The sequence below is a fragment of the Pongo pygmaeus genome, chromosome 12 (genome assembly GCF_028885625.2).
Source record: "Pongo pygmaeus isolate AG05252 chromosome 12, NHGRI_mPonPyg2-v2.0_pri, whole genome shotgun sequence".
Lineage (NCBI taxonomy): Eukaryota > Metazoa > Chordata > Mammalia > Primates > Hominidae > Pongo > Pongo pygmaeus.
Genome location: NC_072385.2, coordinates 108,678,586 through 108,704,149, shown reverse-complemented (window position 1 = coordinate 108,704,149; position 25,564 = coordinate 108,678,586). Strand labels below are relative to the sequence as shown.

Here is a 25,564-nt window from a genome sequence, read left to right as displayed (position 1 = left end):
AAGGCTTCCCTGAGCACTGGCTCCAGGATCTCAGTGTGGGAACCACGGGGCCTGCAGTCAAATCAGGTGCTCGACAGATGTCTCCGACTCTTTATGCGTGCACTGCCCACTCGGCCCTGCATGCAGGACCTCTGCTCCTCCTAGAAGCTCAGAGTTCAGTATTTTAGAGTTGAAAGAAGCAGGCGAGAAATCCCACGGGACCAAGGTCTGTCAGGAGACACTGAGTGGTTCCATGAAAATAATGGACCTCATCAGCCCATCCATTTCCCAATACACACATGTATCTTGGGAACTCTTGGGGGACAGTTTCAGGCCAGCTGCCCCAATGCCCCATCTCCTTCCCCTCAACAAGCCCTCGATAGCAACTCTACCAAACACGTATGAGATGGGGAAGGTCCTACAACCTCATGGGAATAGCAAGGAGGGAGACTATTTGACCAAGGCCAGATGAAATGATGTCTCCTAGTTATACCAAGTATACCAAGCAGCACACCATGGAGGTTTAACACCCATGACTCAGAACACTCTGGAAAACGCTTCCCTCCACAATGGACAGGGACTAAGCGGCTCTCAGCGTGCTTTTGAATTGCCAACTCTGGACAATTTATTTTGCCTAAAAAGCCTTTTTATAATGCCAGTTTTATACCTGATGAAATGAATTTTCTTCATTCCTAGATATTAAAATCTTTATCTGTGTAACCTAACTGAAGAAAATCTCTCCAAAAAAGGACCTGAAGCCAACAAAGTGTGTGATTAGTGAAATTAAGTTAAGCAGAACCCTGAACTTGCATGCAGCCGCCGCAAGATTCCCTCTCCTGGAACAGGCTGTGGCCACGACTCCCCTTCCCAGCCCCAAAGCCATGCCCCATGGCTTTGCCTCAGGGCTCGGGACACATCATCAATGTCAGAAAACCAACTACCTAACTTGGCAGCACATGACTCTTCTTTGGTATAAAGAGAGTACTTTTAAAGGTCCTGCTTTAAGACCACTAGTTGTTGGTTTCAGAGGAGTATTTTCTATACCCTGACTCCTCTTCCTCCTCAAGGATTGAATTTAAGACCACTAGTTGTTGGTTTCAGACAAGTATTTTCTATACCCTGACTGAGCCTCTTCCTCCTCGAGGAAAAGGAAATAAGGAACACGGCAGAGCAGCTAGTCATTCAGCAGAGGCCGGCCAGAGAGGGCCTGGCTCAGACGCTTCCCCACCGTGGGCCATCCCACTGCAGTCCCAGCCCACAGCCCCCCAGGCCCAGGAGCTTTCACCAACCTGTTCATACCGGGAAGGTTACCCCAGAAGTAGCGGGCCCTGTGTGCAGCTGACACTTCTTTGGCATCAATCATCACAGGGTTGGACTACAAAACAGGAGACGGTTTGAAGATAAGCCAAGGAGGAGCATGAAACAGCGCCGGCATGCTGCTGGGGTCGAGCCTTAAAGCCTCAAAGCCTCTTACTTCTCTCTCAGGAGCCACACACTGGGCTAGCCTGCAGCCTCCAGGAGAAGCTGGAATTACACCTAGCCACATTCCACAAGCTGTCACTGGAACGTTCTAGATCAGCATTGTCCAAATGAACTTCTGCGATGGTGGGATGTCCTCTACACTGTTCAATTCAGTGGCCACTAGCCCACTAGTACAGGTGGCTATTTTGTACCTAAAATGAGGCCAATGTGATTGAGGAGCTGAATGGTTAATGTTAATGTAAACAGCCGCATGTGGCTGGTGGCTACCATATTGCACAGTGCTGCTCTAGACTACCCAGAGGCTGGGAGAGCCCAGGCTCCAGCGAGTATGGGTGTGTTTACCATGAGCCCTGATGAGAACTCAAATAGACACCTGCTCACACTTACAGTCAGAACACCAGCTCACAGTGTGACCCACCCCAAGACTCAGGAGCACGGGTGGGCTCGAGCTCCCAGAAGGGCCACTCCAAGCACACCTCTGGCAGCAGAAGCCCTCTGCACGCAGCTCAGACTTGGCTCAGGGTTAAACGGGGACTCACATGATAAGGAATGAAAACTGAGCTAAGTTCTGTTTTCTTCTCAGGTGCCTGTCATGGTACCAGGGAGTGAGGATAGGCCCTTCTTGCTCAGGGAAAACTGATTTTGTCCTCTCAAAGGTCCCGGTGTGTAACAAACACCACACAGAATGCCCAACCCCAGGAGTCTGGCACCCCACCCGATTGAGTGACAGGTCCTTCAACCCCGGAGGTCCACACCCACAATGCCACCTCTTAGAGCGAGACCACTGGTTCTTTCCGAGGTAGGCCTCTAACCCTGCTTCCTCCCTTTCTATCCAGGAAGCCTGGGGCTTCCCAAACAGGCCCCTTGCAAAGCAGAAGTCACCAGTCCCCAGCTCCACAATGCAGATGAGACAGGATGAAGCAGCAGTCCAAGGTAGAAGCCATTAGTGAGCTGGCCAAACCAAGGTTGCTGGCTATACCTCGAGAAATCGCGAGATGTCCCTCTTGTCACTAACGCCCATGGCCACCACATTCTCAAAGAGCCAGAAGAAGGGGCGATCATCTCCCTCCTTGGGCCGCGCATCATGCAGGAGGCGGTAGAACTCAAAGAAGAGCCGGCCAGTGCCCTCTGAGAGGTCGGAAGAGAAAGCCATCAGCTGGGGCTGTCTGCATAGGACAGTGGTGTGGCTCGGGCACGGGGAGGGCACGGGAAGACAGGGTCATCGGGAATAGCTGTCCCAGGGCAGAAATATCCAAGGAGGAAGCCTACGTGCGGAAGCACCAGCTGAGAAGGTGGAGGGGACAGGATGGTACCTACCGTAGAGGCCCTTGCGAGCAGGGTTGACGATGGAGAGGTCATTGCAGGGACTGCCCCCAATCACCAGATCGAATGGGCCCCACTCCTGGATCTGGGAGGATAAAGGCAACGTGATGGGCCTGCTGTCCAGGGACAGAGGCAGACAGGAAGAAAGAGAAATTATCTGTGAACTTGGCAAAGAAGTCCTTTGACACGAAAGACAGGAGACCCAGCTGCTCTGCAGGCTCACGACCCTAGCTGCAACCATGGACAAGTCCTAAACAAGAAGGGGACCAAGTTGGATCATTTCTCAGGCCAGTGGGGAAACTAGTATCACCCAGGCAGGCAACACAGCCGCCCAATGGGAAGGTGACCCAAGTGGATGGCTGAGTCTGAAGGCACCTGGCATGCTGAGTGTCTTAGGCAGGGTGTCTGGGCCATGTGAATGTCCTCCAATTGCCCTTCAGAACTCCAGAGGGCCTGTAGTCATGCTTAAGGAAAGACCCTGCCCGAGCCTCCCAGATATGGAAGCTGATAAAGCTATTTGCCAAAAATACTGGGAGGACAGGAATCTCTCTCTCATCCAAAGAGCTCTACTAGAAACGGCCCAGAAACCAGCCCAGGGAGTAGCCAGAGCTCAAGTAGGCACTATGTTGCCCAAGCTAGCCTTAAACCCCTGGCCTCAAGGGATTCTCCTACCTTGGCCTCCCAAAGTGCTGGCATTATAGGCATGAGCCAACATGCCTAGCCCAAATTCCCATTTCAATTTGCCCTTTACCCTCTCAAGACAGAGGACAAATGGAAGATAAGGAGAAAAAGAGGCTGGGGCAAAGGGTGAAGAGAAAGAGGGCAAATGAACAAAATGAAAGGAGGCAAGGGCTGCCTCCAGGTGCTGAGTGTGCAGGGAGGCGAAGACGGGCTGCGCCCCACAGCATGGACATACATGCTTCTGTGTGACGCTGCGGACGTCCCCGACGTACATGATCTTCCCCTGGTGCCGCACCATGCCCACCGTGATGGAGTCCTCACACACCTCCGAGGCAATGTAGCGGTCCACCTGAATGCCCAAGTCCTTCAGCACCAGGAGCCCTGCACCAGCCAGCAGACAGCACCGTTACTTGGAGCCATCTCCCTGGCACCCTGGTCTTGGCAGGTGAGCCTGCTGGCCAACAGGACCCATGGGGTCAGCTGTAGGCCCAAGTCCTATCTTTTCCCTGAAGATGCCTTAAATCCTTTCTGGATCCAACTGGAGTATCCATAGTAAGGACATCGAGGCTCTGTCTCATGCCTCGTTTGGCCTATCTGGAAGGCAGTCAAAGCTGCAGAAAACTGACCAGAGAGTTCATGGTTCCAGGATCCAGGAAGAATCGCAGCTGACTTTTTGGGGGCCTTTTCTTTGTCGTCGTCCGTCTACAGCTTGGTCCTTCCATACCCTCTTATCACCTCCTGCTACAATTCTACCCCACCCTTTGACTCAACCTGAATGTTCCCTGCTCCACAAAGGTTTCATAAATGCCCTGCCCCACCCAGTAGCCCCCTGGAATCACCGCCCCCTCTGCTGTGAGTCCCCAGCTCTGTGCATCCCTTGCCTCCCCATCAGAGCAGTTTCCATTCCTCACTCAGCCCTCTCGTGGATTGCAAAGGCTCTTCCAGACAGAGGAGGCCTCCTTCATTGTGCTTCCCCCGAGCTAACCACACTGATTTCCTTACCACGATCCCTCCCCTCCAGAAATGCTAGCCGAACTGAGGCAAGGAAACAATCAGAGCAGATCCCGAGAGGGTCTCGGGAGAAACAGGGTACGACACTGTTTCTGCTGCTCCCAACATGTCCCCCAGCCAAGGAGCTTTTACAGCCTCCTGGGGTGTGACATGATTTAAGAAGGCCTCAAGGTTCCAGTCTGGGATACAAAAAGCTGTAAATGAACTTCTCTAGGTTTACAGAAGAGCAGCATGGAGCTGAGAACAGAAGACAAACATCTGGCCGGGGAAGCCATCCCCTCCGCCTCACCCTCTAACCAGGGTCCCTGGGTTGAGACTGCCTATCTCCCTCTGACCAAAGATATGAATTCTAAGAAGAGCTATTCCTTTCTTAAAAGCCGGGAAGCCCTTGGCTGGGGGCGGGCAGGGCAGAGGGGTGGATGTGTCTTCACAATCTCCTAGGATGCTTTCTGCAGTGTCCAGAGTCACATGAAGCAAACAATGCCTGCAGGGTGACCCAGCATCTCCTAAAGGTTTTCCTAAGGAGGGAATGGTTCAAGTATATAAAGATATTCTATCAGGATGCTTGTCACAGCACTACTTATAATAATAAAAAAAAATAGTAAATGACCTAATAGGGGTTCATTAAATTACGGCACTTTGACTCAATGGAACCTTATGCAACACTTACAAATAAAGAATGTAGCTTTGGCCAGGTGCGGTGGCTCATGCCTGTAATCCCATCACTTTGGGAGGCCAAGGTGGGCGGATCACAAGGTCAAGAGATCGAGACCAGCCTGGCCAACATGGTGAAACCCCGTCTCTACTAAAAATACAAAAATTAGCTGGGCGTGGTGGTGGGTGCCTGTAGTCCCAGCTACTCGGGAGGCTGAGGCAGGAGAACTGCTTGAACCCGGGAGGCAGAGGTTGCAGTGGGCCAAGATGGCACCACTGCACTCCAGCGTGGGCCAAGATGGCACCACTGCACTCCAGCGTGGGCAACAGACTCCATCTCAAAAAAAAAAAAAAAAAAGGTAGCTTTATATCACTTAACATGAAAAAGCAATCATAATATAATAAATGCAAGGCAAGTTACAAAACCGTGTGCATTCACTACCCACTTAATTTATCTATCTATGGATGTATGGTTATATAAACACAAATGCACAGAAAAAAGCCTGAAAAGGATATATGCCAAAATATTAATAAAAGGATAATGGGTGATTTAAATAAGTCTTCTTTAGACTACCTTGTGTATAATCAAAACACAACAGAAGTGTGTATGTTTCTGTCTTGCTGAGTCTGTCCTTTGAGGCTCTGTGAAATCTCTGTGAATCTGACTAATGATCACTCGACCTCTGCGGCTGAATCTTCTTCACTAAGGAAGTGCCCAGCAGACAGGCTGCTTTACCACCTATTTTACTTTTTTATTTTTGGTCAAATCTAAGTCCACGGACTGCATACATTTTCACTTCACACACAAGCTTCCCCTTTGGGATAATATTTTAACAGCTATGAAGTTAACCATCATTTCGTTTTGCCAGAGTTGCCCACACACCTGGCTCCCCCATCCTGGGACAAGGCGGCCAGCACCTCTTGGGCCTGCACCCCTCACCTGTAGCAATTCCATCAAAGAGAGACAGCACCCGGATGGGCTTCCTCTTCTCAGCTGGGACAGGTGGGTAAACCTTTGGAGGGTCCTAAGCAGTGAGCACAACAGGTCAGATGCAGGCACAGCGGTGTCCCAAGCTCCCACCCAGCGCTGGCCCTCCAGCCAGGCTCCTAGACCCACACACCCCGCACACAGCTCAGGCCCCACAACCAAGGCTCAGCCAAGGGAGCTCGAGACCGCGCCCCAGGCCCAGCACTCACAAATTCCTGGTCGTGGTTATTAGCGAAGAACATCTGGAGCCGGGAGGGCCAGTCCTCTCGCCGCCGCAGCAGCCCGTAGGTACCCTTGTGCCCACACATGTAGCAGTTCCAGGGGTCTTCCTTAATGGCTGCCTGGGCAGCCCCCGGCCCCACCAAGAGGTCCACACACTCCACGCAAAAGCACCTGGAAGGAAACCCAGTGAGCAGAGGGGACTCTCAGCCCTGGTCCAGGGAGGCCAAGGTGTGCTACCTGGAATAGAAAGACCGGGTCTGGAGCATGGCTAGCGGGTGGGGGGTCTGTGGGGAAGGGAGAGGAGGGGAGGCGGGTGGGCGGCGGGAGCCTGGGGCCCAGCTAAGGAGGCCACTGGAGGCCACAACAGCCTCACCTGCAGCAGTTGTTGTTTCCGCACATGAGCACCTCACGGCCCCCGCAGCAGATGGTGCAGTAGGACTGGTAGCCGTCGTCGTCGTACTGGTACGCACACTCCAGAAAGCAGTTCTAGACAGCAGCGGGAAGGGTCAGAAACCACCAGGACGGGTCCCAGGACAGCCAGGACGAAGGGAGGCTCCGCACCCAGCCTCACAGAGCCTGACTCAGCCCTGAAGACATGACCCCATCCACCGCCTTAGCCAGGGTCAGGCCCCAGCTGCAGATCTGGGAAGGGGAAACCTTGTCTGCCCGTGCACCGCCGTGGACAGAACCAAAGAGCAGCCTGAGAGCAAAGCCAGGGAGGGGACTGCACCATCACCTTGGGCCTTCCTGCAGCCCTGGGTTTTTCTCCTGGGCTCCCGAGGGCACGGCAACCCTGCTACACTCTGCCTGAGCCCGTCCCCGCTGCTCTGCTCCCATCCCCACATCTGGAGACTAAAATGGGGCTTGAGAGAGGTAAAGAATCTTTCAGAGGAGAAAAACGAGAGCAAGTCAAAAGCTTGTAAACCCAAGGGCCCATGTCATCAGAACTCTGCTTCCAGAGGAAGCTCTGAAGTCTACGTCGCACGCACACCGGGTGTCACCCCGTATGTGCCCAGAAGCGGTGGACACAGTCAGCCAGACGGCCGAAGGGCCGGCCTCAACGGCACCTCTCCTGGGTGGGTGTGCTCCTACCTTGCAGTTTTGGCACATTCCTCCAACGAAGAGGGGGTGTTCCAGGGTGACATTGAGGCTCCCACAGGAGATGCAGATGTCTGGAAAGCAGAGCGAGGGGATGGGGTGAGTACCACAGAAGGGCCTCTCCCTCCCCGGGCCGGAGCCCAGCACCAGACCAGCCACAAAAAAGGGGTGTGCCAGAGTGGCAGCCAGAAAAGAGTCCAGGGTGCCCCACGGAAAAGGGAGGCACTGTTACCCCAGTCTCAGAACGCCATCATCTCAGAGCACCAATGCCACCATCCACAAACAGGGATGGAGTGACAGGAGGACAGAAACCTGCTCATGAGAAGCAGCCCTGGTTCCAGGTTACTCGGGAGGGATTCCCGGGGTAATCCTCAAGTCCTGACCCCTGCCCCAATCCTCCCAGGCCGAGGGTCCTGAGCCAGATCCACCAGCACCAGGCTAAGGGAGACAGCCCCAGGATGAGAGAGGTGAGCAAAGGTGAAAGGTTGAAAAGGGACCTGTAGGTGGGTTCAGTCACACCCAAGAGGGGCTGCCCTTCTGTGGTCACTGGGGAGTCCCACACCCTGAAGACCAGCCCACACCATTGACAGGAGAGCAGAACCATGGCACCAGAAAGACAGTGCAAGAAGCACAGTGGAGGTGGTGTGACACACAGGACGTGGCCCCTGGTCCCATGTCATTCAAACCTTCCTAAGTGCCTCTGCTACTCTGCCCCATGCCACACTAGGAGTGCCAGAGTTCCCAGGCAACAAACTCACCCTCAATGTTCCGGCACTTCTGCCGCACCTCGTACACTAGCCGCTCTGCAAGGGGAGGAGAGCCGGTGTCAGAGGAGGCTGCGCCTGCTCCTCAGATGCAGGCCTCCTGGTGCCACCCTCTCCAGAAGCAGGCCAACTACCTCTTGTGCGCTCATCAATAATCTCCTTGACCTTGGGCTTCTCCGCTGTGCTCTTCCGGGGCTTTTTGGCTGGTGGAGGTGGTGCGTAGGCAGCTGCTTCAGGTTCCACCCACATGTCCGTGTACACTTCTTTGTAGGGATTCTTCTCTTCTGGAGCAGGAAAGCAGGTGCCAAAGTCAGTTACAGGCTGACAGGAAACCCCAGCCCCCTCCCCGACCCTCCTTACAGTGGGGTGTGGCCTGGTCTCCAACTTGTTCCCACCTCCCAACTCTATGGTTCTGGCCAGCCAACAGAGAGCAGGTCATTCAAGTCCTGACCCCAGGGCAAGAGAGACCCCAGCCATTCCCACTGGGCCCCTCTGTGGAGGCCTTGGCAGCCCTCCCTAAGCATGGCTTTCCCAGCCCTGGTGTGGATCTGCCTGGCGGGCAGGGGTCCCAGAAGGCTGGGTGCCCTCATTTACCTTCTGGTGGTTCCAGGCCCTTAGGGCCAGAGGGCTGGAAGCCCCCCAGGGCCCATTCAATCATAGGCTTGTTCTGCACCTCCACGGCCTTGGCAGTGTCACTCTCATCGCTGTCGTGGCACACCGGGAACAGCTTCCCTGCGCGGCTGCTGGCCACCTGGAGGGTGACACGCCAGGGTTGGGGTTGTCAGGACAGGCTGGAAGGCAGATGGGTCAGGCTCAAGGCCAGACTCTGAGTAGTTAGGGTGGCACAGGCAAGACGGGGAGGAACCGCTGAGGAGGAGGGGGATGTGCATACAAAGGGCGAGCGAGGTGGAGAGAAAGGAGTCGCTGCCTCCTGGGCCTCCGTTCTGCTCAAGCCCGACCTGCACTCCAACTTCCAGGCCTCCTAGTGCTCTAGGCTCCTCCTCCGAGCTCCCAGCAGGGATACTCACCTGCAGGACCTCGTAGATGGCTTTGCGGTACATGGGCTGCTTGTTGTACGTGGCCTGGTGGAACGCACTGCAAAACGAGCTCAGCGGCATCAGCTTCTCAACACACACCTGGGGGGACAAGCCAGGCCTTGTTTGCCGCAGCTTACACTTGCAAGCACCCACCCCGTGCCTCGCAACTGGCAGGGGCTGGGAGCCTTGAGAGTCAGTCTCAGCCCTGGAGGGGACCAGATGCAGTGATAAATAATTACCCGATGCAAAGAGGAGTCCAGACCAAGAGTAGGGAAGTACCTGAGTGCAGGTGGAAAGGAATTCTAGTGAATAGGTTCCTGGAAGGCTAAAACTGGGCCAGCATCCTAGCTCTCTGAGCCACAGGTGCAACCTAATTAACCCTACGGCTTCTTCCACCCACCACAGGCAGAGTTAGGGGTGAGCAGAACCCACTTCCCTCACCCCAATTTCAGACTGCCCCCAGCCAAAACCACAGGCCCTGGGATCAAGAACTTTCCCCCCACCCCAGGCTACTGCCAAACCCCACAACTCACCACTGAGAATTTGCCGTCTCCGAACCACATGACCCAGCGGGTGCCTTCAGCTGCTCGGCTCCGGCCCGTCATCCACCAAGACACAATGCGGCCTGGCCACCAGGAGAAGCCCCGCAGTTTCCCCCACACCAGCTCCCCAATGCCAAAGCCCCGGCCGTCCTGGAGCCCCAAGGAGCAGAAATCATTACACAGTGGTCACGAGGCCCTGCCACCCTGATCCCCCCATGGCAACCCCAGCCCTGGGCATCTTGGGGGCAGGACAGCCAGGAGGGAGCTCCATCTGAATGAGGCAAGACAGAGCAAAATCGGGGAGACGAAGAGGCCCGGGGTCAGGTGGAGAGAGCGAGCGGCCCGTGGGAGATGGAGAGAGAGCAGGACGGGAGGAGCTGGCAGTGGAAGGCCCCCGGAAAGAGCTGGCCACGGCTGGTGAAGAAGCCGCTCACCTCGTACTCTGGCTCGTCATCGCCTGCTTTGGTGGCATTCTTGTCCCCGGCATCGGACCCCACGGGCTCAGGCGTGGTAGCCACAGTGGGGGATGCGGGGTCAGTGGGCTGCTGCACAGCAGGAGGGCTGGCCTCCTCCACCTTCTGAGACTCCCCGGGCCCCTGGTTTTCTTCCACAGCATTCATTCCTGCAATGACCTTGGCTTTCTTCTCAGCCTGGGGAAACAAAAAACAAAAAGTCACCTTGACCTCTCCAGGAATTAGCAAGGCCACCTGACACTCAAGGGGACCATGTTTGTCAAAACCCGGGACAGTGACAGAAGGTCAAGGGCTGGAGAGAGCCAACCAGCTGCCTTGCCGTGAAAAATGGAAAGACTTGAAGTAGAGAGGTGAACTCAAGTCACACAATTCCAGCCTTCTTTTCTGCCTTTTAGGAAACCTTCCTCCCAGATCTAATCTTCCTCAATCTCATCAGCATATCAATTGCCTACCCTATGATACGGAAATGTTAATTTTTTTTTTTTTTTTTTTTTTTTGAGACAGTCACTCTTTCACCCAGGCTGGAGTGCAGTGGCGCAATCTCGGCTCACTGCAACCTCTGCCTCCCGGGTTCAAGCGATTCTCCTGTCTCAGCCTCCCGAGTAGCTGGGATTACAGGCATGTACCACCACACCCGGCTAATTTTCGTATTTTTAGTAGAGATGGGGTTTCACCATATTGACCAGGCTGGTCTCTAACTCCTGACCTCAAGTAATCCGCCCACCTCGGACTCCCAAAGTGCTGGGATTACAGGCATGAGCCACTGTGTCTAGCCTATGGAAATGTTTTTTTTTTTTTTAATTTTATTATTATACTTTAAGTTTTAGGGTACATGTGCACAACGTGCAGGTTTGTTACATATGTATACATGTGCCATGTTGGTGTGCTGCACCCATTAACTCGTCATTTAGCATTATACCGTATATCTCCTAATGCTATCCCTCCCCCCTCCCCTTACCTATGGAAATGTTAATTCTATCCAAATATTAATCAGGCACTATTGTTTAGACACAGATATTGGTTCCACCCTCTCCTATCTTCTTAATCAAGACTAGGATCTTCAGCCAGGCATGTGCCTGTAATCACTTGAGCCCAGGAGTTCAAGACCAGCCTGGGCAACATAGCAAGACCCTGTCGCCAAAAATTTAAAAAGCAAGGGGGACCCTCTCTTCTTCTCCACAATTTCCCTGGGCAATCAATCCTTCCTATTCCTGGTTTCCAGGCCACAATTCTAGTTTTGTGATGTCTGCTGATGATGAAATCACTGCTCTGGGTTTAAAGAGCCCATCTCCCCCCAGCACATGCTCAAACACCATAGGAAGCTCCCCAAGAGCCTGTCTGTTCCCATGCTCAGATGCCATGCTGGAGTTCTTATGGATCACACCCAGTGTGTATTGTTACCAGATTCGACCCCTTCTATGTGCACCCTTCAGATCCATAAATACATGTATTCATTCAGTTATTTACTGAGCAGGCACTATAGACCAGGCGTGCTCTCTGCCATCCCACCAACAAATTAATAAGCCAAACCCCAGTTATTCTCCCATTGCACAGCCTCCATCCTTTCACCGTATCACACTCGTCTTTCAGGCTACGATCCACGCGCCCATTCCTTCTCACAACCCGCTCCAGGATCCCTACAAAGGAGAATGAAATCCTTGATACTTAGCTCTGAGAACCATTAGCCTTTTACTGAATCTAGGAAACACGGCCCTCTGACTTCAAGGCTCTGCACCCATTTCCACCATACCAGATTTAGAGGGGAGAAAACCCCATTTTCTACATGCCTTTCAAAAGAGCTCCCCCATGGGCCTAGAGCTGCGAATGCAAACCCATCCTCAAGGGTAAAGAGGATGAGCAAGCAACCTGGAGTATGAAGAAGAGGTCTAATCTGAAGTTGCAGCCTCTACATTCCCTTTCGGAGCCTCACAACCAGCAGCTGACTTTGGAGCAGTCCTTTCTAGAAGGAGTTGCTCCAACATAAAAAGGCACTTGAACGGAAGGATTTCTGGAAAGCTTTTCTGACCTGTTTAAAAATCTGGTGTATATATGGACCAATGATTCCCAGGACTCTCCCAAAGCCTGTCAGTGGACCCCCCAGATCCAAGGGTCCCAGGTTAAGAACCTTTGTTTGAAGCTCAGTGGTCCAATGTATTGTCTTATAGATTCATTTAATTTCACTGAGTCTTCAAGTCTTTGCCTCCAAGCCACAGACCAATCTGTTTCTTATGGCGATTCCGAAAACACTGAAGATGTTAAGTCCTAGTTCTTCCTCTGACTCAACAAATTCTAAAACAGGATAATGCATCCTTTGCCCCCAACCCCCAAACAGCTGGGAAAATGAGCTCATGGATGGTGGAATGAGCTCACGGATTGGACTGCGGGGGTGGAAGAATGTGGAGTAATTGCTCATCGCTCCCTAGTCCCACTCTCACCTGGCCAGAACTCTGCCCTCCCCTTCCTACTATCAATTAGCCATCGCCTCCTCCCCTACGAGAAGGTGCACTGAAGTGTGGACCCCGCTATGGGGGAGGGTGCCTCCCTTCCTGGGATCCTCAGCTGCGTCAGTTACCCTCGCAGAGGAGCCCACACCTCGCCGCTGCTCCTCGCCCACCACGCCTTCTCAAGCTTCAGGCATGGGTGGCTGACCTAGGGTGATGCCTTGGATGATCCAAAGACCTTGTTTCCAGGCGTGGCGAGGCCCCTGAGCCAGTACAAGGTGTGCATGTAGCAGTGGGCGGGAAGGGGAAAGGACCCGCTATCAGTTCCTGGCAGCGGCGGCAGCAGGTGGGCTGGGCTCCTCCCCTGGCTCCCCAGGTCTAGGAGTCGTGCCTGACACCACCCTCAGCACTCCCCCACGGCCCCTTTGTCTCTCTTCTCAGCCCCTTCACAGCGAGTTCCTGAACATTCTTCTTCCCCCACAACTTCCCCCAGCTTGTCAGATGCCGCGCTGCGAGCTGTTCAGCATCCCCAGCCCACTTGGTGCAGAACACGCACCCGGCCCGGTAAGGGCTGGCGGAGGAGGAAGGGGCCTCCATCAGGACTGGGGCAGTGGGGTGGGGGAAGGAAGAAGGGGGTGGGTTAGCAGCGGGAGGCCTGACGAAAGGGGAAGGGGCAGCCGGAGCTGGGTGGGGGAGGGGCCTCACTAGAATAGGCCTGTCTGGGGCGTAGGGAAAGCACCCCTTTCCCCCTGCACTCCTGCCTTCCTCCCCAGGCAAACAATAAGAGAAACAGGGGTGAACTCGAGGCTCTCGCATTTGGGCTGCGGGCTGCTCACCCCCGGGGGGCGGAGAAACCAGGCGGCATTCAAGAGACACCACACCATTCCCCACTCCCTGCTGGCTCACGGAAGCCCCTGGGCCTGGAGTCCGTCCAGCCTGGGAAAGCCACCGGGAACTCCGGTGACTACTGCCTCCTGTCCAGTCCCATCTCCTCAGTCAGTTGTCCCGCCTCCACCTCCCCCTGCGACTGCAGCGCTTCCCATTCCAAAGGTCAGAGGTCTGAGCGCCACCGCCCCCAAGCCCATGCGGCCTTGGGCTACCCCGGTGTCACAGGCCGGCCCCCTGTCAGGGTCGCACCGTGCCCTCCCGCCCCCCACCACTTCTTTCTGGCGGCCTGCCCGGAGGCTTCCAGGAACTCGCAGGAGAGGAAGCTGTCCCTCTTAAGAGGCCGCAAGCTGGCAGAGCCCTGAGGACCGCGTGGTCCCCCAGCCAGAAACGTAGGTCACCAAGGAAGTGCCAGGCACCCATCTGCCAGCTCAGCTGAAGCTGCCTCCAACCCAACTCCTGGGCCACCAGCTCCGCGTGCCCCAGCCTGCAGTTACCACTGCCCGGGCTCCCGGCCGGCTGCTCTTCCTGTCCCCCGAGGGCGCCAGGTGCCACTGGAGCCCTCGAGGAGTGGGGCCTTGGGGCTCGTGGGCAGGAAGGCGGCGGGCCAGCACTAAGTCAGCATCTCCAGAACTCGGGCCAGGCCGGGACGCCGCGGCTGCTGCGGGCCGGGGAGGCATACTTCACTCTTTTCAAACCCGGAGGGCTGCGAAGATCCTCCCACCGGCTCTGCCGCCTCCCCGCCCCCGGTCTCCCCGGGGCTCCGTCCAGGAACCTACCCATAAGGCCAGGTGCAGCCCCTCTGCAGTCGCGCTCAGGTGTGAGCCGCGGCCCTGAAGCTCTGGAAGTAGCTGCCCGTCTGGGGGGAGGGGAAGGGGGCGATGGGGCTGGGGGCGGAGGGGGCCACTGGGAGGGGAGGGGGGCGGCGGGGGGGAGGGAGGGAACATTTTCTTTGTCTAGGACTCCAGGTCACGTGGGCCCCGCTGGAGGGCCTGGTTGGCTGCGAGCGGCCCGGGGAGGGGGCCGGCGCTCCGACGCTGGCGCTGGGCCAGCCCCTCTCCTCCGGTCCGAGGGGCGCGGGGCCGGGGGGCGAGGCCGTTCCCCGCCCGTTCCCAGGGCCCGCCCAGGCCGGGCTGCAGGGAGCGCCCCGCCTCCGGGAAGACCGCCCGGGCCCCTCCCCCAGCTCTGGAAGAGATTAGCGCGGGGCCGGGGGGCCGGGACGGGAGGGAAGGGGTTGCTCCCGAGCTGCCTGCCCGGAGGGAGCCGGGGGTCCGGGCGAAAGCAAGCCGGAGCTTTCGGACGGCCTGGGAGAGCCAGGAGAAAGTTGTGAAAAGTGAGTTTCTCTGAAGCACAACCAAAAAAAAAAAGAAAAAGCTTACAGATAGGAGGCCCAGGAAGCTGTAGGAAAACTCAGCACACAGACGGAGAGTGACAGCAGGCGCGCGCAGACATTGGGAGCGCTCCAGATCGGGGATTGTTTGGGGGGTCTCCCGCCTCCATATTACAGGTGAATAGAGAAGCCGGGGGGCCTCAAAAAGCGCGGCGTGAGGAGGTCAGGCTTCGAGTCCCAGGGCCCCTACGTCACTCTGGGCCTTCCCTGGATTTCTCATTTTCCTGTTTGCAAGGTTGGTCGCGGCGAGGGCGCTCCTTCAGAAAGCTCAGCAATTCCTTCATTCCCAGGCTCAAACATCTGCAGATCGAGAAGACCTGACTCCTCTCCTGGGGCCTCCAGGTGCGGCCTCCAGGTGCAGCCTCCGCCATTTCAATCTTCCTCCTCCTGAACAAAGGCACCTACCCCCAAGGCAGACGCAGTCCCCACCCACAGCCCTCCATTACGTTGGCTGTAGGATCAGATAAAGAAATAGACCCTGTTGGCTCTGCCCTCGAGGGGTTGAAGATTCCACTAGACTTGGGGAAATATGAAAGGATCACTGTAAAACAAACATATGTAAAGGTAACTATGCCACAAATACCAAGTAGAAAAAAATGGGCGGCATGGATGACAAAAGAGGTTACAGGTCAGTTCCACGTGAGCTGACTGGGCCTGGAGGCTGGATCGGAGATGGGTAGGATGAGCAAGAGCTGCCAGGCTGGGGAGGGGGGAGACCCTCGCCCACCTCCAACCTCCCAGTACACGACAGGGCAAGGTAATGGCAAGCCTTCAGGTGCGTCCTTGGGTATATTCTGTAGCAAGGAAGAATAACCACAGGTTTTCTGACAAGATGAATGAGTATTTTGGAAGGATCAGCCTGGTTTCCGTTGGCAAGATGAATTAGAAGGAAGAACCGAGGAAAGGGAGGAAAATGCACCCCACAGCAGAGGGCTATTTGGGCAGCGGCACTTGTTAGAAGATCTGGACTTGGCCGAGCGCCGTGGCTCACACCTATAATCCCAGCACTTTGGGAGGCTGAGGCAGGTGGATCATGAGGTCAGGAGTTTGAGACCGGCCTGACCAACATGGTGAAACCTTGTCTCTACTAAAAATACAAAAATTAGCCGGGCGTGGTGGCGTGCAGCTGTAATCCCAGCTACTTGGGAGGCTGAGGCAGGAGAATCGCTTCAACCTAGGAGGCGGAGGTTGCAGTGAGCCGAGATCCTGCCGCTGCACTCCAGCCTGGGCAACAGAGCGAGACTCCGTCTCAAAAAAAAAAAAAAGATCTGGACTTCAGTTCTGTTTCCACCACCATGACCTTAAACAAGTCACTTAACCCCCAAGAAATCTGTTTTCTCATCTGCAAAACAGGAGTGATGACATCAGCCCTCTTGGGCCATGGAATGCCAGCATCTCCTAATGACAATGAGACAATTCCCTAGGTGCCTGGCTCCCAGCCACAGTCACCTGGGACATACAGGTGCTGGTATAATGAAGTCACGAGATGTGCAGTGAGGGAGCCCCCCCTTCCCCCGAGGGCCATCAGAGCAAGCAAACCCTGAAGAGCAAGGACCCCAAACCAGAGAGCCTTCTACCTAGAAGACTTGGGTACAGACTCTCCTCAACCCTGAGACCCAGAATCCATACAGCTAGGAAAAGAAGCTATTCGAAAAAAAAGCAAACAAACAAAAACACAGGCCCTCTTCTGTTCCAACCCATCTTTCAACCCAACTAAGGTATTTGCCTGGTACACATTTCCAGGGGCTCCCCAAGCAGAAGTGAGAAGCCCAGAATTTGTCCCTCTTGCCTGCTCCCAACCTTTAGGGAATGCAGTATGACTTGCTTTGCTGCTTTTCTCACTGATACTTCTTCTGCATCCATGCCGGTCAACAGGCCTGAGAACTTACTTCAGGCCTCCTCTCAAAAGAAGTTTCTGATTCTGGCTTGGTGGCCTTTTTCAGACACTGTCTCATGTACGATACCCGCTCTTCCATTATAACGTGGCTAAACACCTTAGACTCCACATTCTGTGGCCTTGGGACATCAGACTGCAATGATGCCGTGCATGCAGCAAGGACTCAGAGTGTCAGAACTGGCCAGAACTGTTCACTTTCTCTTGGCCACATATTAAGTAGCTGTTCCCTCTGGCCGTCAAACTTCCTTATTCTCATCCTTTAACATTAAAGTCAAATCTTACCTCTTCCATGCAACTTCCCAACAAGCAAAAGGAAGCCTAGGCTCAAAGGTGTCCCCTTAACAACCCAGAGCATCTTTCTTCCCTCTCCTGTAACTATGCAGACAGGAAACACTGCCTTTTCTAGACTGAGTCACTTAAACAGAGATGTGTCTTCTTTGTGATCAATGCACAGTCAGACCCCAAAGCAGAAGAGACCCCAAGATCTACAGCAGGGGTGATTTTAGTAAAAGGAAAAATCCCCTTACTAAAATGGGGCAATCTTCAAGGATCCTCAGGTCACACATGCTCTTGAGCTTCCAAAGTAAACCTCCCTGGTAGTTTACCAGATAAGTCTTTTGTTTGAGTTAAAGATAGCCAAACTCAAATAGCAGCACCATGTAAAATAAGCCATGTTCTTGGATTTGTTATAAAAGTATGTTGAAAGGAGGAACTCCTGGATGAAAAGAAAATATGCTGGATGTCAAGAGCCTAAAAGAGGTGCTGGAAAGGAAGTATCCAGTGTGGTCCAACGGAGAGAATGACCTGAGAATGAGAGCACAGTTCCTGTTTGGTGGGCAGACAACAGTGATCCCACAGGTCTCCTAAACCTGATAAAAATACCTCTGAAGGACACCTCTCTGCCCTGATCCCATATTCATCAAGCAAACTTCCAATTTTAATTACGTTTTCCAATGACTCTGATACCAGTAAGTTGCCAGAAAATAGCAGGACAAGGATTATGATCTGTGTGGTGAGGACATGTCCTGTTATCAATTGGTAAATCTAACATTCTGGGGTGCATCACTCTCCTGGGTCTTTGAAGAGTCATGATCATAAGTATGTTAATGTGACTTTCCAGCCTCAAAGAACTGAGAGGAGACACTAGCCCATCATGATACCTCTCCAAAGAGCAGCAACGCCTGGAGCTCATGCCTGACGTTTTACTCAAAGTTCAGTGCTCTGTTGCATGCTCTGTCATAAAATCCAGTTCCGGCAGGATGAGGGTAGATGATGTTGCTGTCATCCCACAGGACATTTACCATGTGAGTCTCTCTACTCTGAATCAGAGAAGCCATGGCCCCTATAAAGCCATCTGCAAAGCAACACATATGAAGTCACTGCACACGTATTTCCACCCCACACGAATTCCCACCAACCCCAAGACCAGGGAGACCTTATCCAGACAAAAAGAGAGGTCAGGATGGATGTCTGTTCTGAACCCGTCCTCCTCCCACCTACAGCTCAAAAGCCTCAATGCCAATCAGTCAACACTCTGCGTGACATTCTAGGCCCCCACGAATCTGGAGGCCTCCGTGTGATATCATGAAGCCTACGCTTTGCCCGCCCACTTGCTATTCCTCATGCTGTTCCTTCTTCCTGGAAGGTTCCTCCCCTTCAACTTTCACCACCTAAACCCTGCATATCCTTCTACACCAGTCTGCCAGTGACCTCCACCATGAAAGTTCCTCTAGCCCTTGCACTGTCCAGGACGGCAGTTACTGGCTGCATGTGTCTATTTGAATTAAATACAAATTAAAATTTAGTTCCTCAGTCACACTGGCCACATTCCAAGTGTCCAAGAGGCACATGTGGCTGGGGGCTACTGAATTCGATGGCACTGATTTTAAAACATTGCCATCATCCCAGAAAGTTCTTTTGACAGTGCTGCCCTGGCCCCTAACCCTTATCCTCCCCTTCTGTCCCTTATCTTCCCCTTCTGTCCCTTATCTTCTACCCCATCCCCGCCACCCTCCCCTAGTACTTTGTAAGCCTCTGTTAGGACCTGCCAGTCTTTGCCTTGTGCGAAGGTGATTGTGTACTCATCTTTCTCCTTTACAAGATTAAATATTCCTAGAGGGCAGGGACTGGACCTCATTCACCTTCGTATGGAAGCAGTGTGGGCTAGAGCATCTTGCCCATAGTAGAGGATTAAAAATGAACTGAATGCAATGTCATCTCAGGAACCTTATCCCAAATCCACTGCCCAAGTTCCAAGTTGGGGAACGGATCCACTTCATAGCAGGAATTCTAATCGTTGCTACGAGGTCCCAGTCTAGGGCTCCCAAAAGAGGCTGGGAATCTTTGTTTTCCTATTCCCTTGCAATCCATATGGAGGTTGCAAGCAAATGACCAGGACTGGGCTGCTGGCAGTGAAGCTAAAAATAGCCATGAAGCCAACAGCGTGGAGTTAGCAGGACTTGTTGCTAAGGAGACCAGTCACAGAGAGAGCAACTAAGCAGGGGGAAGGTGTCAGATGTGCACCCGGAGAGCAGAGGAGTCCAAAGGCTCGCACCTAGCGGTGTTCTGCCTTCTGGCAGCTCCTGGCTGATGCTCTAAGTGGGGCAAATATTCCCCCTGTCCCTCAGTAACCCATCTCCATGGAAACCACCAGGACTGGGGTGAAGTACCAGCCCCTGGAAGGGAGGCCTCTGCTTGGAGCTTGTTGTTATGGCAACATCCCCCCTTCCTGTCATTCTCTCTCTCCTGGCTTCTCTGGAGGGAGAGAGGTGGGGGTCTGGTCTTGGCTTAGCCGGCATGACCAGGAAACACCCGCTTCCTGACAAGACTAGCCTGTAAGGGGCTCTCCAGAAGCTCCTGGAAGCCCGGAGAGGCCAGTCAATCCTTAGCACAGGCAGAGCTTCCTTTCTTTTCATGAGGGCCTTGCTAATCATCTCGCCAGGAGAACCCCAGACTCACTTTGGTTTAATTGCATCTGGATCACCCAAGGAGGGCTTTAAAAATACAGATTCTTGGGCTCTACCTACATAGATCAGCGGGCTTAAGGTGGGGCCCAGGAATCTATTAAAACCTCCCTGGGTAATTCTAATACTAGCCAGGTGTGGAAACACGGAGACCCCCCCTGGCTGTCTCTGTTACAAATGAGAACACTGAGGCCTAGAGAGGCCCGAGCCCACCTGAAAGGTCAGAGCAATTCACTGGAGAGAAGTGGTCTGGAGAGAGGAGGGGAAGCAGGAGGAGATGGAGGTCAGCTCCCTCAGGGCATGCGTCCCAGGTGAGCCCTCCTCTGGGCCTTTCCCGCCTGCTCCCTGATCAAGCACAACCTGTTGCTGTCTGATGCTGGACTGTGATTTCAAACCAAAGCCCCTGACAAGCTGCCCCCTGTGGTAGAATGCGGAAGGTAGGGGGCTAGGAGTCTGGTTCTCAGAGTAGCCCAGGCAGATGATTTGGGCTGAAAGAGAAATCCATCCTCCTGAAGAAAAGCAAAAGGATCACCATGGCAACTGCAGTGTGCTGCCTGGTTGGGCTCTATGCCATCACCCCAAACCTGGGCCCTGCAGCAGAACCTCCTCCCTGAGTCTGGGGAGAGAAGCGGCATTTGGGCAAATGCTGTTGGGCAGGGGCACCCGCCTAACCCCTGCACTGACCTGTCTAGTTTTAGAACCTGTAAGGGAATTGTGCTTTATCCTGGGAGACTGCCTGAAGCTCACCTAAACACGGGATCAGGTCAGTCAGTCCTTAGCACCTGCAATAGGTAGGCTGGGGGGAAGGGAAGCAAAGAGGTACAAGAGCTAGTAGACGCGATGGGGCTCTAGGCTTCTGTTACTCACAGCCTAATTGTGTACCCAAGACCCACCACACATGAAACCACAGCCCTCATTCAAGACAGCATGCAATTAGATGGTAAATTATGTGGTAGGGATGCTTTCTACATGTGCCGAAGGAACTCAGAGGCAGCTGGGATCGGTGAAGGCAGGAAGGCTCAAGGGAAGATGAAAGAGCGGAAACTAGGAATGGGCACAACCTCCCAGGTTTTTCAGACAGGAATGGCCAGATCTAGGGGGCATCTGTAACTGCATGAGCCTCCTGGCAGATGAAGGGCAGGAATGAAAAGCACAAGCACAGCCTTAGGGTATCTGTTAAGGAGGGGGAGTGGTAACGGGCTTTTTGCACTGACACTGTAGATGAATTCTTCTAAATCAAGAGAGGAAGATGCAGGATGGGGGAGCCCAACTGCTGGAAAGGAAAGCCCAACTTCCCTCTTGCCGATACCCTCACCTCCCCTTCTCTCCCCACCTCTATCCCAGAGCCCCTGGCTCCCTCGTTCTCTCCCAGCCAACCCTACACTTCCCTAATGGTGTATGCTGGGAAGTCCCAGCCCACTAGATGCGCCATCAGGCTCTGGAGCTTTGGTGGCTGCCTTCCCTTTCCCTATAGTTCCGGGTCTGCCCCATAAGGGGAAGGCTTCTCCACAAACCCAACTCTTCCTTCCTGCTCACTTTCACCCCCTATCCTGGAACTGCTGGGTCTGCACAGCTCTACCAGTGACTGAGTCTGGGGCCAGGGAGCAGAGATGCCAGGGCAGGGGTGGGAGGGTGGCAGTACCCCACTGACACCGGATCTCAGGTGCCCCTTACCAGGAAATTCAACTGGGAGGGGATGCCAGGTCTTTCACTGAGCAAGGCGCTGAGCAGGGTGTTTTACAGCTGATGACGAGACCTTAAGTAACCCCTAGCTTCTTTGGGCCTTGGTTTCCTAACTAGCCTAATGGAATCACATGTATCTGCTAAATATTACAGATAAAATCAAAGGAAGCCAGAGGGACTCACATTTGAGAGGTGAGGGACTTCATGACAAGTTTGCTTTAGGGAGGTGTCGATGCTGTCACTTTGCTTTAGAAACTGGACCCTGGAGAGAAGTGTTAAGTTTATACTAAGGGGGGTGTGAGCCAAAAGAAACCTGGTAAACCTTAACAGCCAGGCCTGTTTTCCCCACCCTTCCCCCACCCCTTCTCCAGGCTCCAGGGGTCAAAGGGAGGGGTCTAAAGGAGCCGCATTCAGATTCAGGCATGCAGACCCTCTCAAGTTTCAGGGTCCAAAGAGAAGACTCCAGAGGAGCCCAGCAGACAGGCATTGCGGTAACTATTGCTGAAAACAGCGGGACCCCTGCCATCTCCATCCGAAAGGAAACATTTAAATTCCTGTACCAAGTCCTTTCCGGTCTTTCCCCCCCAACCCTGTTTGGAAACTGTTCCCTAGGTCTGCCAGCCTTACAGTCCCTACTTCTTCCTTTGCTTGTTATCACAATCAGACTGGCAACCCAGGCCATATCAATCACCCGGAGAGCTCGGGAAACCACCCTTGCTGGGCACATCACTAAATTCCCAACGTGATTAACCCTGGCCCAGGTAGTCATGTTTAAACAAAATGTGCAGAGAGACCCCCGCCGCCAATGCAGGCGATACAATAAATGCATCTACCGATACATCTGTGTGGGAATCTCATCTGTGCCAGAATTGGTTTACTTCTAATCATCTGAAGCTTGGTGGTTTTCAAGCTGTAGTAAGCCCCAGAATCATCTGGGGGCTGGCTAGAAAATCAAACCTACAAGTACTGTCCCAGAGCTTCTGCTCCAGGAGTGTGCCTTTTTAATGCACTGCCCAGGTGGTTCCGGTGAGGTAACACACAATCCCACCCTTTGAGAAACATTGAAGTCTAAGAGCATCTTTGGTATATATAAGCAAGCTCACTCAATTTTTGTTTTTTTGCCCCACAAAGCTGCCTTTCCAACAGCATCTAGCATCAAATATACAGGAGGCTGAGCTGTTATTCCTGTTTTTGTTCAATCCATCTGAGTTGCAAGTGAAAATAATATTTATACTGCCCACCATTCATGGACTAAAGAGAAACGGGGAAGAGCTGTGGCATCTGTAGAGTTGCTACTGAAGAATGGCAAGTCAGAAAAATGGTAACATTCACACGCACACTTGCACACACACACACTCACCATGCAGTTGGCCTGGGAGGGAGTGCGGACTGAGAGGTGAAGGATGCGGGGTGGCCGCAGGGAGTTGATGGAAGTCAGAAAGGGCTCCACACAGGGCATGGTGGCACGTGCCTGTAATCCCAGCTACTTGGGAAGCTGAGGTGGAAGGATCACTTGAGCCCAAGAGTCCGAGGCTGCAGTGAGCTACAATAAGAGCGTGCCACTGCACTCCAGCCTGGGCAACAGAGCAAGACTCTGTCTCAAAAATTAACGTAGGTCCGGCATGATGGCTCACGCCTGTAATTCCAGCACTTTGGGAGGCCGAGGTGGGCAGATCACTTGAGGTCAGGAGTTCGAGACCAGCCTGGCCAACATGGTGAAAACCCGTCTCTACTAAAAATACAAAAATTAGCCAGAGGTGGCCGGGTGTGGTGGCTCATGCCTGTAATCCCAGCACTTTGGGAGGCCAAGGCGGGTGGATCACCTGAGCTCAGGAGTTTGAGACTAGCCTGGCCAACATGGTGAAACCCCGTCTCTACTAAAATTACAAAAATTAGCCAGGCATGGTGGCATGTGCCTATGGTCCCAGCTACTCAGGAGGCTGAGGCAGGAGAATCACTTGAACCCAGGAGGCGGAGGTTGCAGTGAGCCAAGATCATGCCACTGCACTCCAGCCTGGGCGACAGAGTGAGACTCTGTCTCAAAAAAAAAAAAAAACAAAAAAGCCAGAGGTGGGGGCGGACACCTATAATCCCAACTACTTGGGAGGCTGAGGTGGGAGGACTGCTTGAACCCGGGAGGCGGAGGTTGAAGTGAGCCGAGATCACACGTCTGCACTCCAGCCTGGGTGACAGAGTGAGACTCCGTCTCAAAAAAAAAAAAAAAAAAAAAAAAAAAACAAACCCTTAAATAAATAAAATAAATAGAAATGTATATATTGTAAAAGTAAAGGGCTGCACAGATAGGTGAAAGGGGGGTTCAGTAGTCCTCTAATTGGTTCAGGAAATCCTCCTGGATGCTGACCCCCGGCCACCTGCTCCCAGAAGTCCCGTGTCCTTGTCCCTGCCCCTCCCTATCCTGGTCTTCTCCTAGCAGGTCTGCTTTCTGTGCTTTCTCTCCCTGCCCTCCTGCCTGTGCGTCCCCTCCATGACGACCACCCTCGAATCTGACTAAACCTGTCCCCTGGGGTCGGGCGCGGTGGCTCGCACCTGTAATCCCAGCACTTTGGGAGGCCGAGGTGGGCAGATCATGAGGTCAGGAGATCGAGACCATCCTGGCCAACATAGTGAAACTCCATCTCTACTAAAAATACAAAAATTAGCTGGGCGTGGCAGCACGTGCCTGTAATCCCAGCTACTCGGGAGGCTGAGGCAGGAGAATCACTTGAACCAAGGAGTCACGGGTTACAGTGAGCTGAGATTGTGCCACTGCACTCCAGCCTGGTGACAGAGCAAGACTCCGTCTCAAAAAAAAAACAACCTGTCCCCATTGACACCAATCTGCTGGCTTCTCAAAAGCAGCTTATCCAAACCCTAGCTCAAAAATCCACCCCCTCCTAAGAGAAAATATCTTAATGACCTTGGGGTAGACAGAGAATTATTGGAGATAACACACACGAACACTAACCAATACAGGAAAAAAATGGGTAAGTTGGACTTTATTAAAAACTTCTGCTCATCAGAATACATAAGAAAATGAAAAGTTCACCATATCATCCTGCCTCAAACCTGCTCTTCCTCCAAGATTCTCTACCTCAGATAATGAACCCTGTCCCCAGCCCAGCTCCCAATACCAGGCAAATTTTTCCCTCCCCTCCAACCAGGACCAGTTCTAGCAATTCCTTCAAGTTTGCCTCTCATTACCTCAACCCTCAGTCAAGGCCAAATGTAATGTTTTCCTACCTGGTCCTGCTTCTAAACTTCCTCTCTCTGGGGAATACTTACTGTCCTGCCAGGTTATCTTCCTAAACTACGTGTCCAATTCTCTTCCACCCCTGCTCTCCACTGGACAACGAAGCCTAAATTTCTCACTATGCAGGAAGACCACTGAGGATGTGGCCATCTTGCTTTCTAGTTCTATCTCTTCTCGCCCATCCTCCCTAACCCCTGCACCCTAGTTACCAGATCTCTTACTATTCCCTAAACAACCCAGAAGTCATGCCTCCTCCTCTTTGCCCTCAGTAGTTCCTTTTCCTGAAATGCCTTCCTCCTCTTTTACACTTTTTTATTTATTTGTTTATTATTTATTGAGACAGTATCTCACTCTGCCACCCAGGCTGGAGTCCAGTGGCATGATCATGGCTCACTGCAGCCTCGACCTCAGCCTCCTGAGTAGCTGGGACCATTGGTGCACAACACCATGCTCAGCTAATTCAATATTTTTTTGTAGAGAGGGGGTCTGGCCATGTTGCCCAGGCTGCTCTTGAACTCCTGGGCTCAAGCGATCCTCCTACTTTGGTCTCCCAAAGTGCTGGGATTACACTGTACCCAGCTCTTTTGCACTTACTGAAATTCTCAAAGGATGCCTGCCTCCTCCAGGAAGCTTTCCTGGAGTCCTCCAGAAGCTGCTCTCATGCTCCTTTACACTTCATGTTGGGCTCTTATTATACAGGAGCACAGAGCAAGCCCCATGCTCTGACTGCCACTGAGGCTTGTTGGGAACATTCCTGCCTTCTCCACTTGACAATGTGTGCCTCTTGGACAGGGACTGTAT

General features: G+C 53.3%; 1 protein-coding gene across 11 annotated transcripts in view; it reads right to left on the bottom strand.

The window, feature by feature from the left end:
* The window catches only part of DNMT3A (DNA methyltransferase 3 alpha), a 114,879-nt gene that overhangs the window by 10,007 nt on the left and 79,308 nt on the right, over nucleotides 1-25,564 (bottom strand). For 5 of the 11 annotated variants that reach the window (XR_008500533.2, XM_054474861.2, XM_054474859.2 and 2 more), the window contains 14 exons: nucleotides 10,216-10,431; nucleotides 9,773-9,931; nucleotides 9,231-9,338; nucleotides 8,797-8,953; nucleotides 8,337-8,486; nucleotides 8,197-8,241; nucleotides 7,433-7,512; nucleotides 6,714-6,826; nucleotides 6,328-6,511; nucleotides 6,071-6,155; nucleotides 3,701-3,846; nucleotides 2,779-2,869; nucleotides 2,441-2,589; nucleotides 1,269-1,354 (listed from right to left, as the gene is read on the bottom strand). Coding sequence is in view for 10 of the 11 variants with exons in the window: in XM_054474861.2 (XP_054330836.1) it covers nucleotides 1,269-1,354; nucleotides 2,441-2,589; nucleotides 2,779-2,869; nucleotides 3,701-3,846; nucleotides 6,071-6,155; nucleotides 6,328-6,511; nucleotides 6,714-6,826; nucleotides 7,433-7,512; nucleotides 8,197-8,241; nucleotides 8,337-8,486; nucleotides 8,797-8,953; nucleotides 9,231-9,338; nucleotides 9,773-9,931; nucleotides 10,216-10,431 (1,769 nt within the window). In the remaining variant the exon portion in view is untranslated. The other 6 variants (XM_063648883.1, XM_054474864.2, XM_063648885.1 and 3 more) reach the window with 6 other exon arrangements.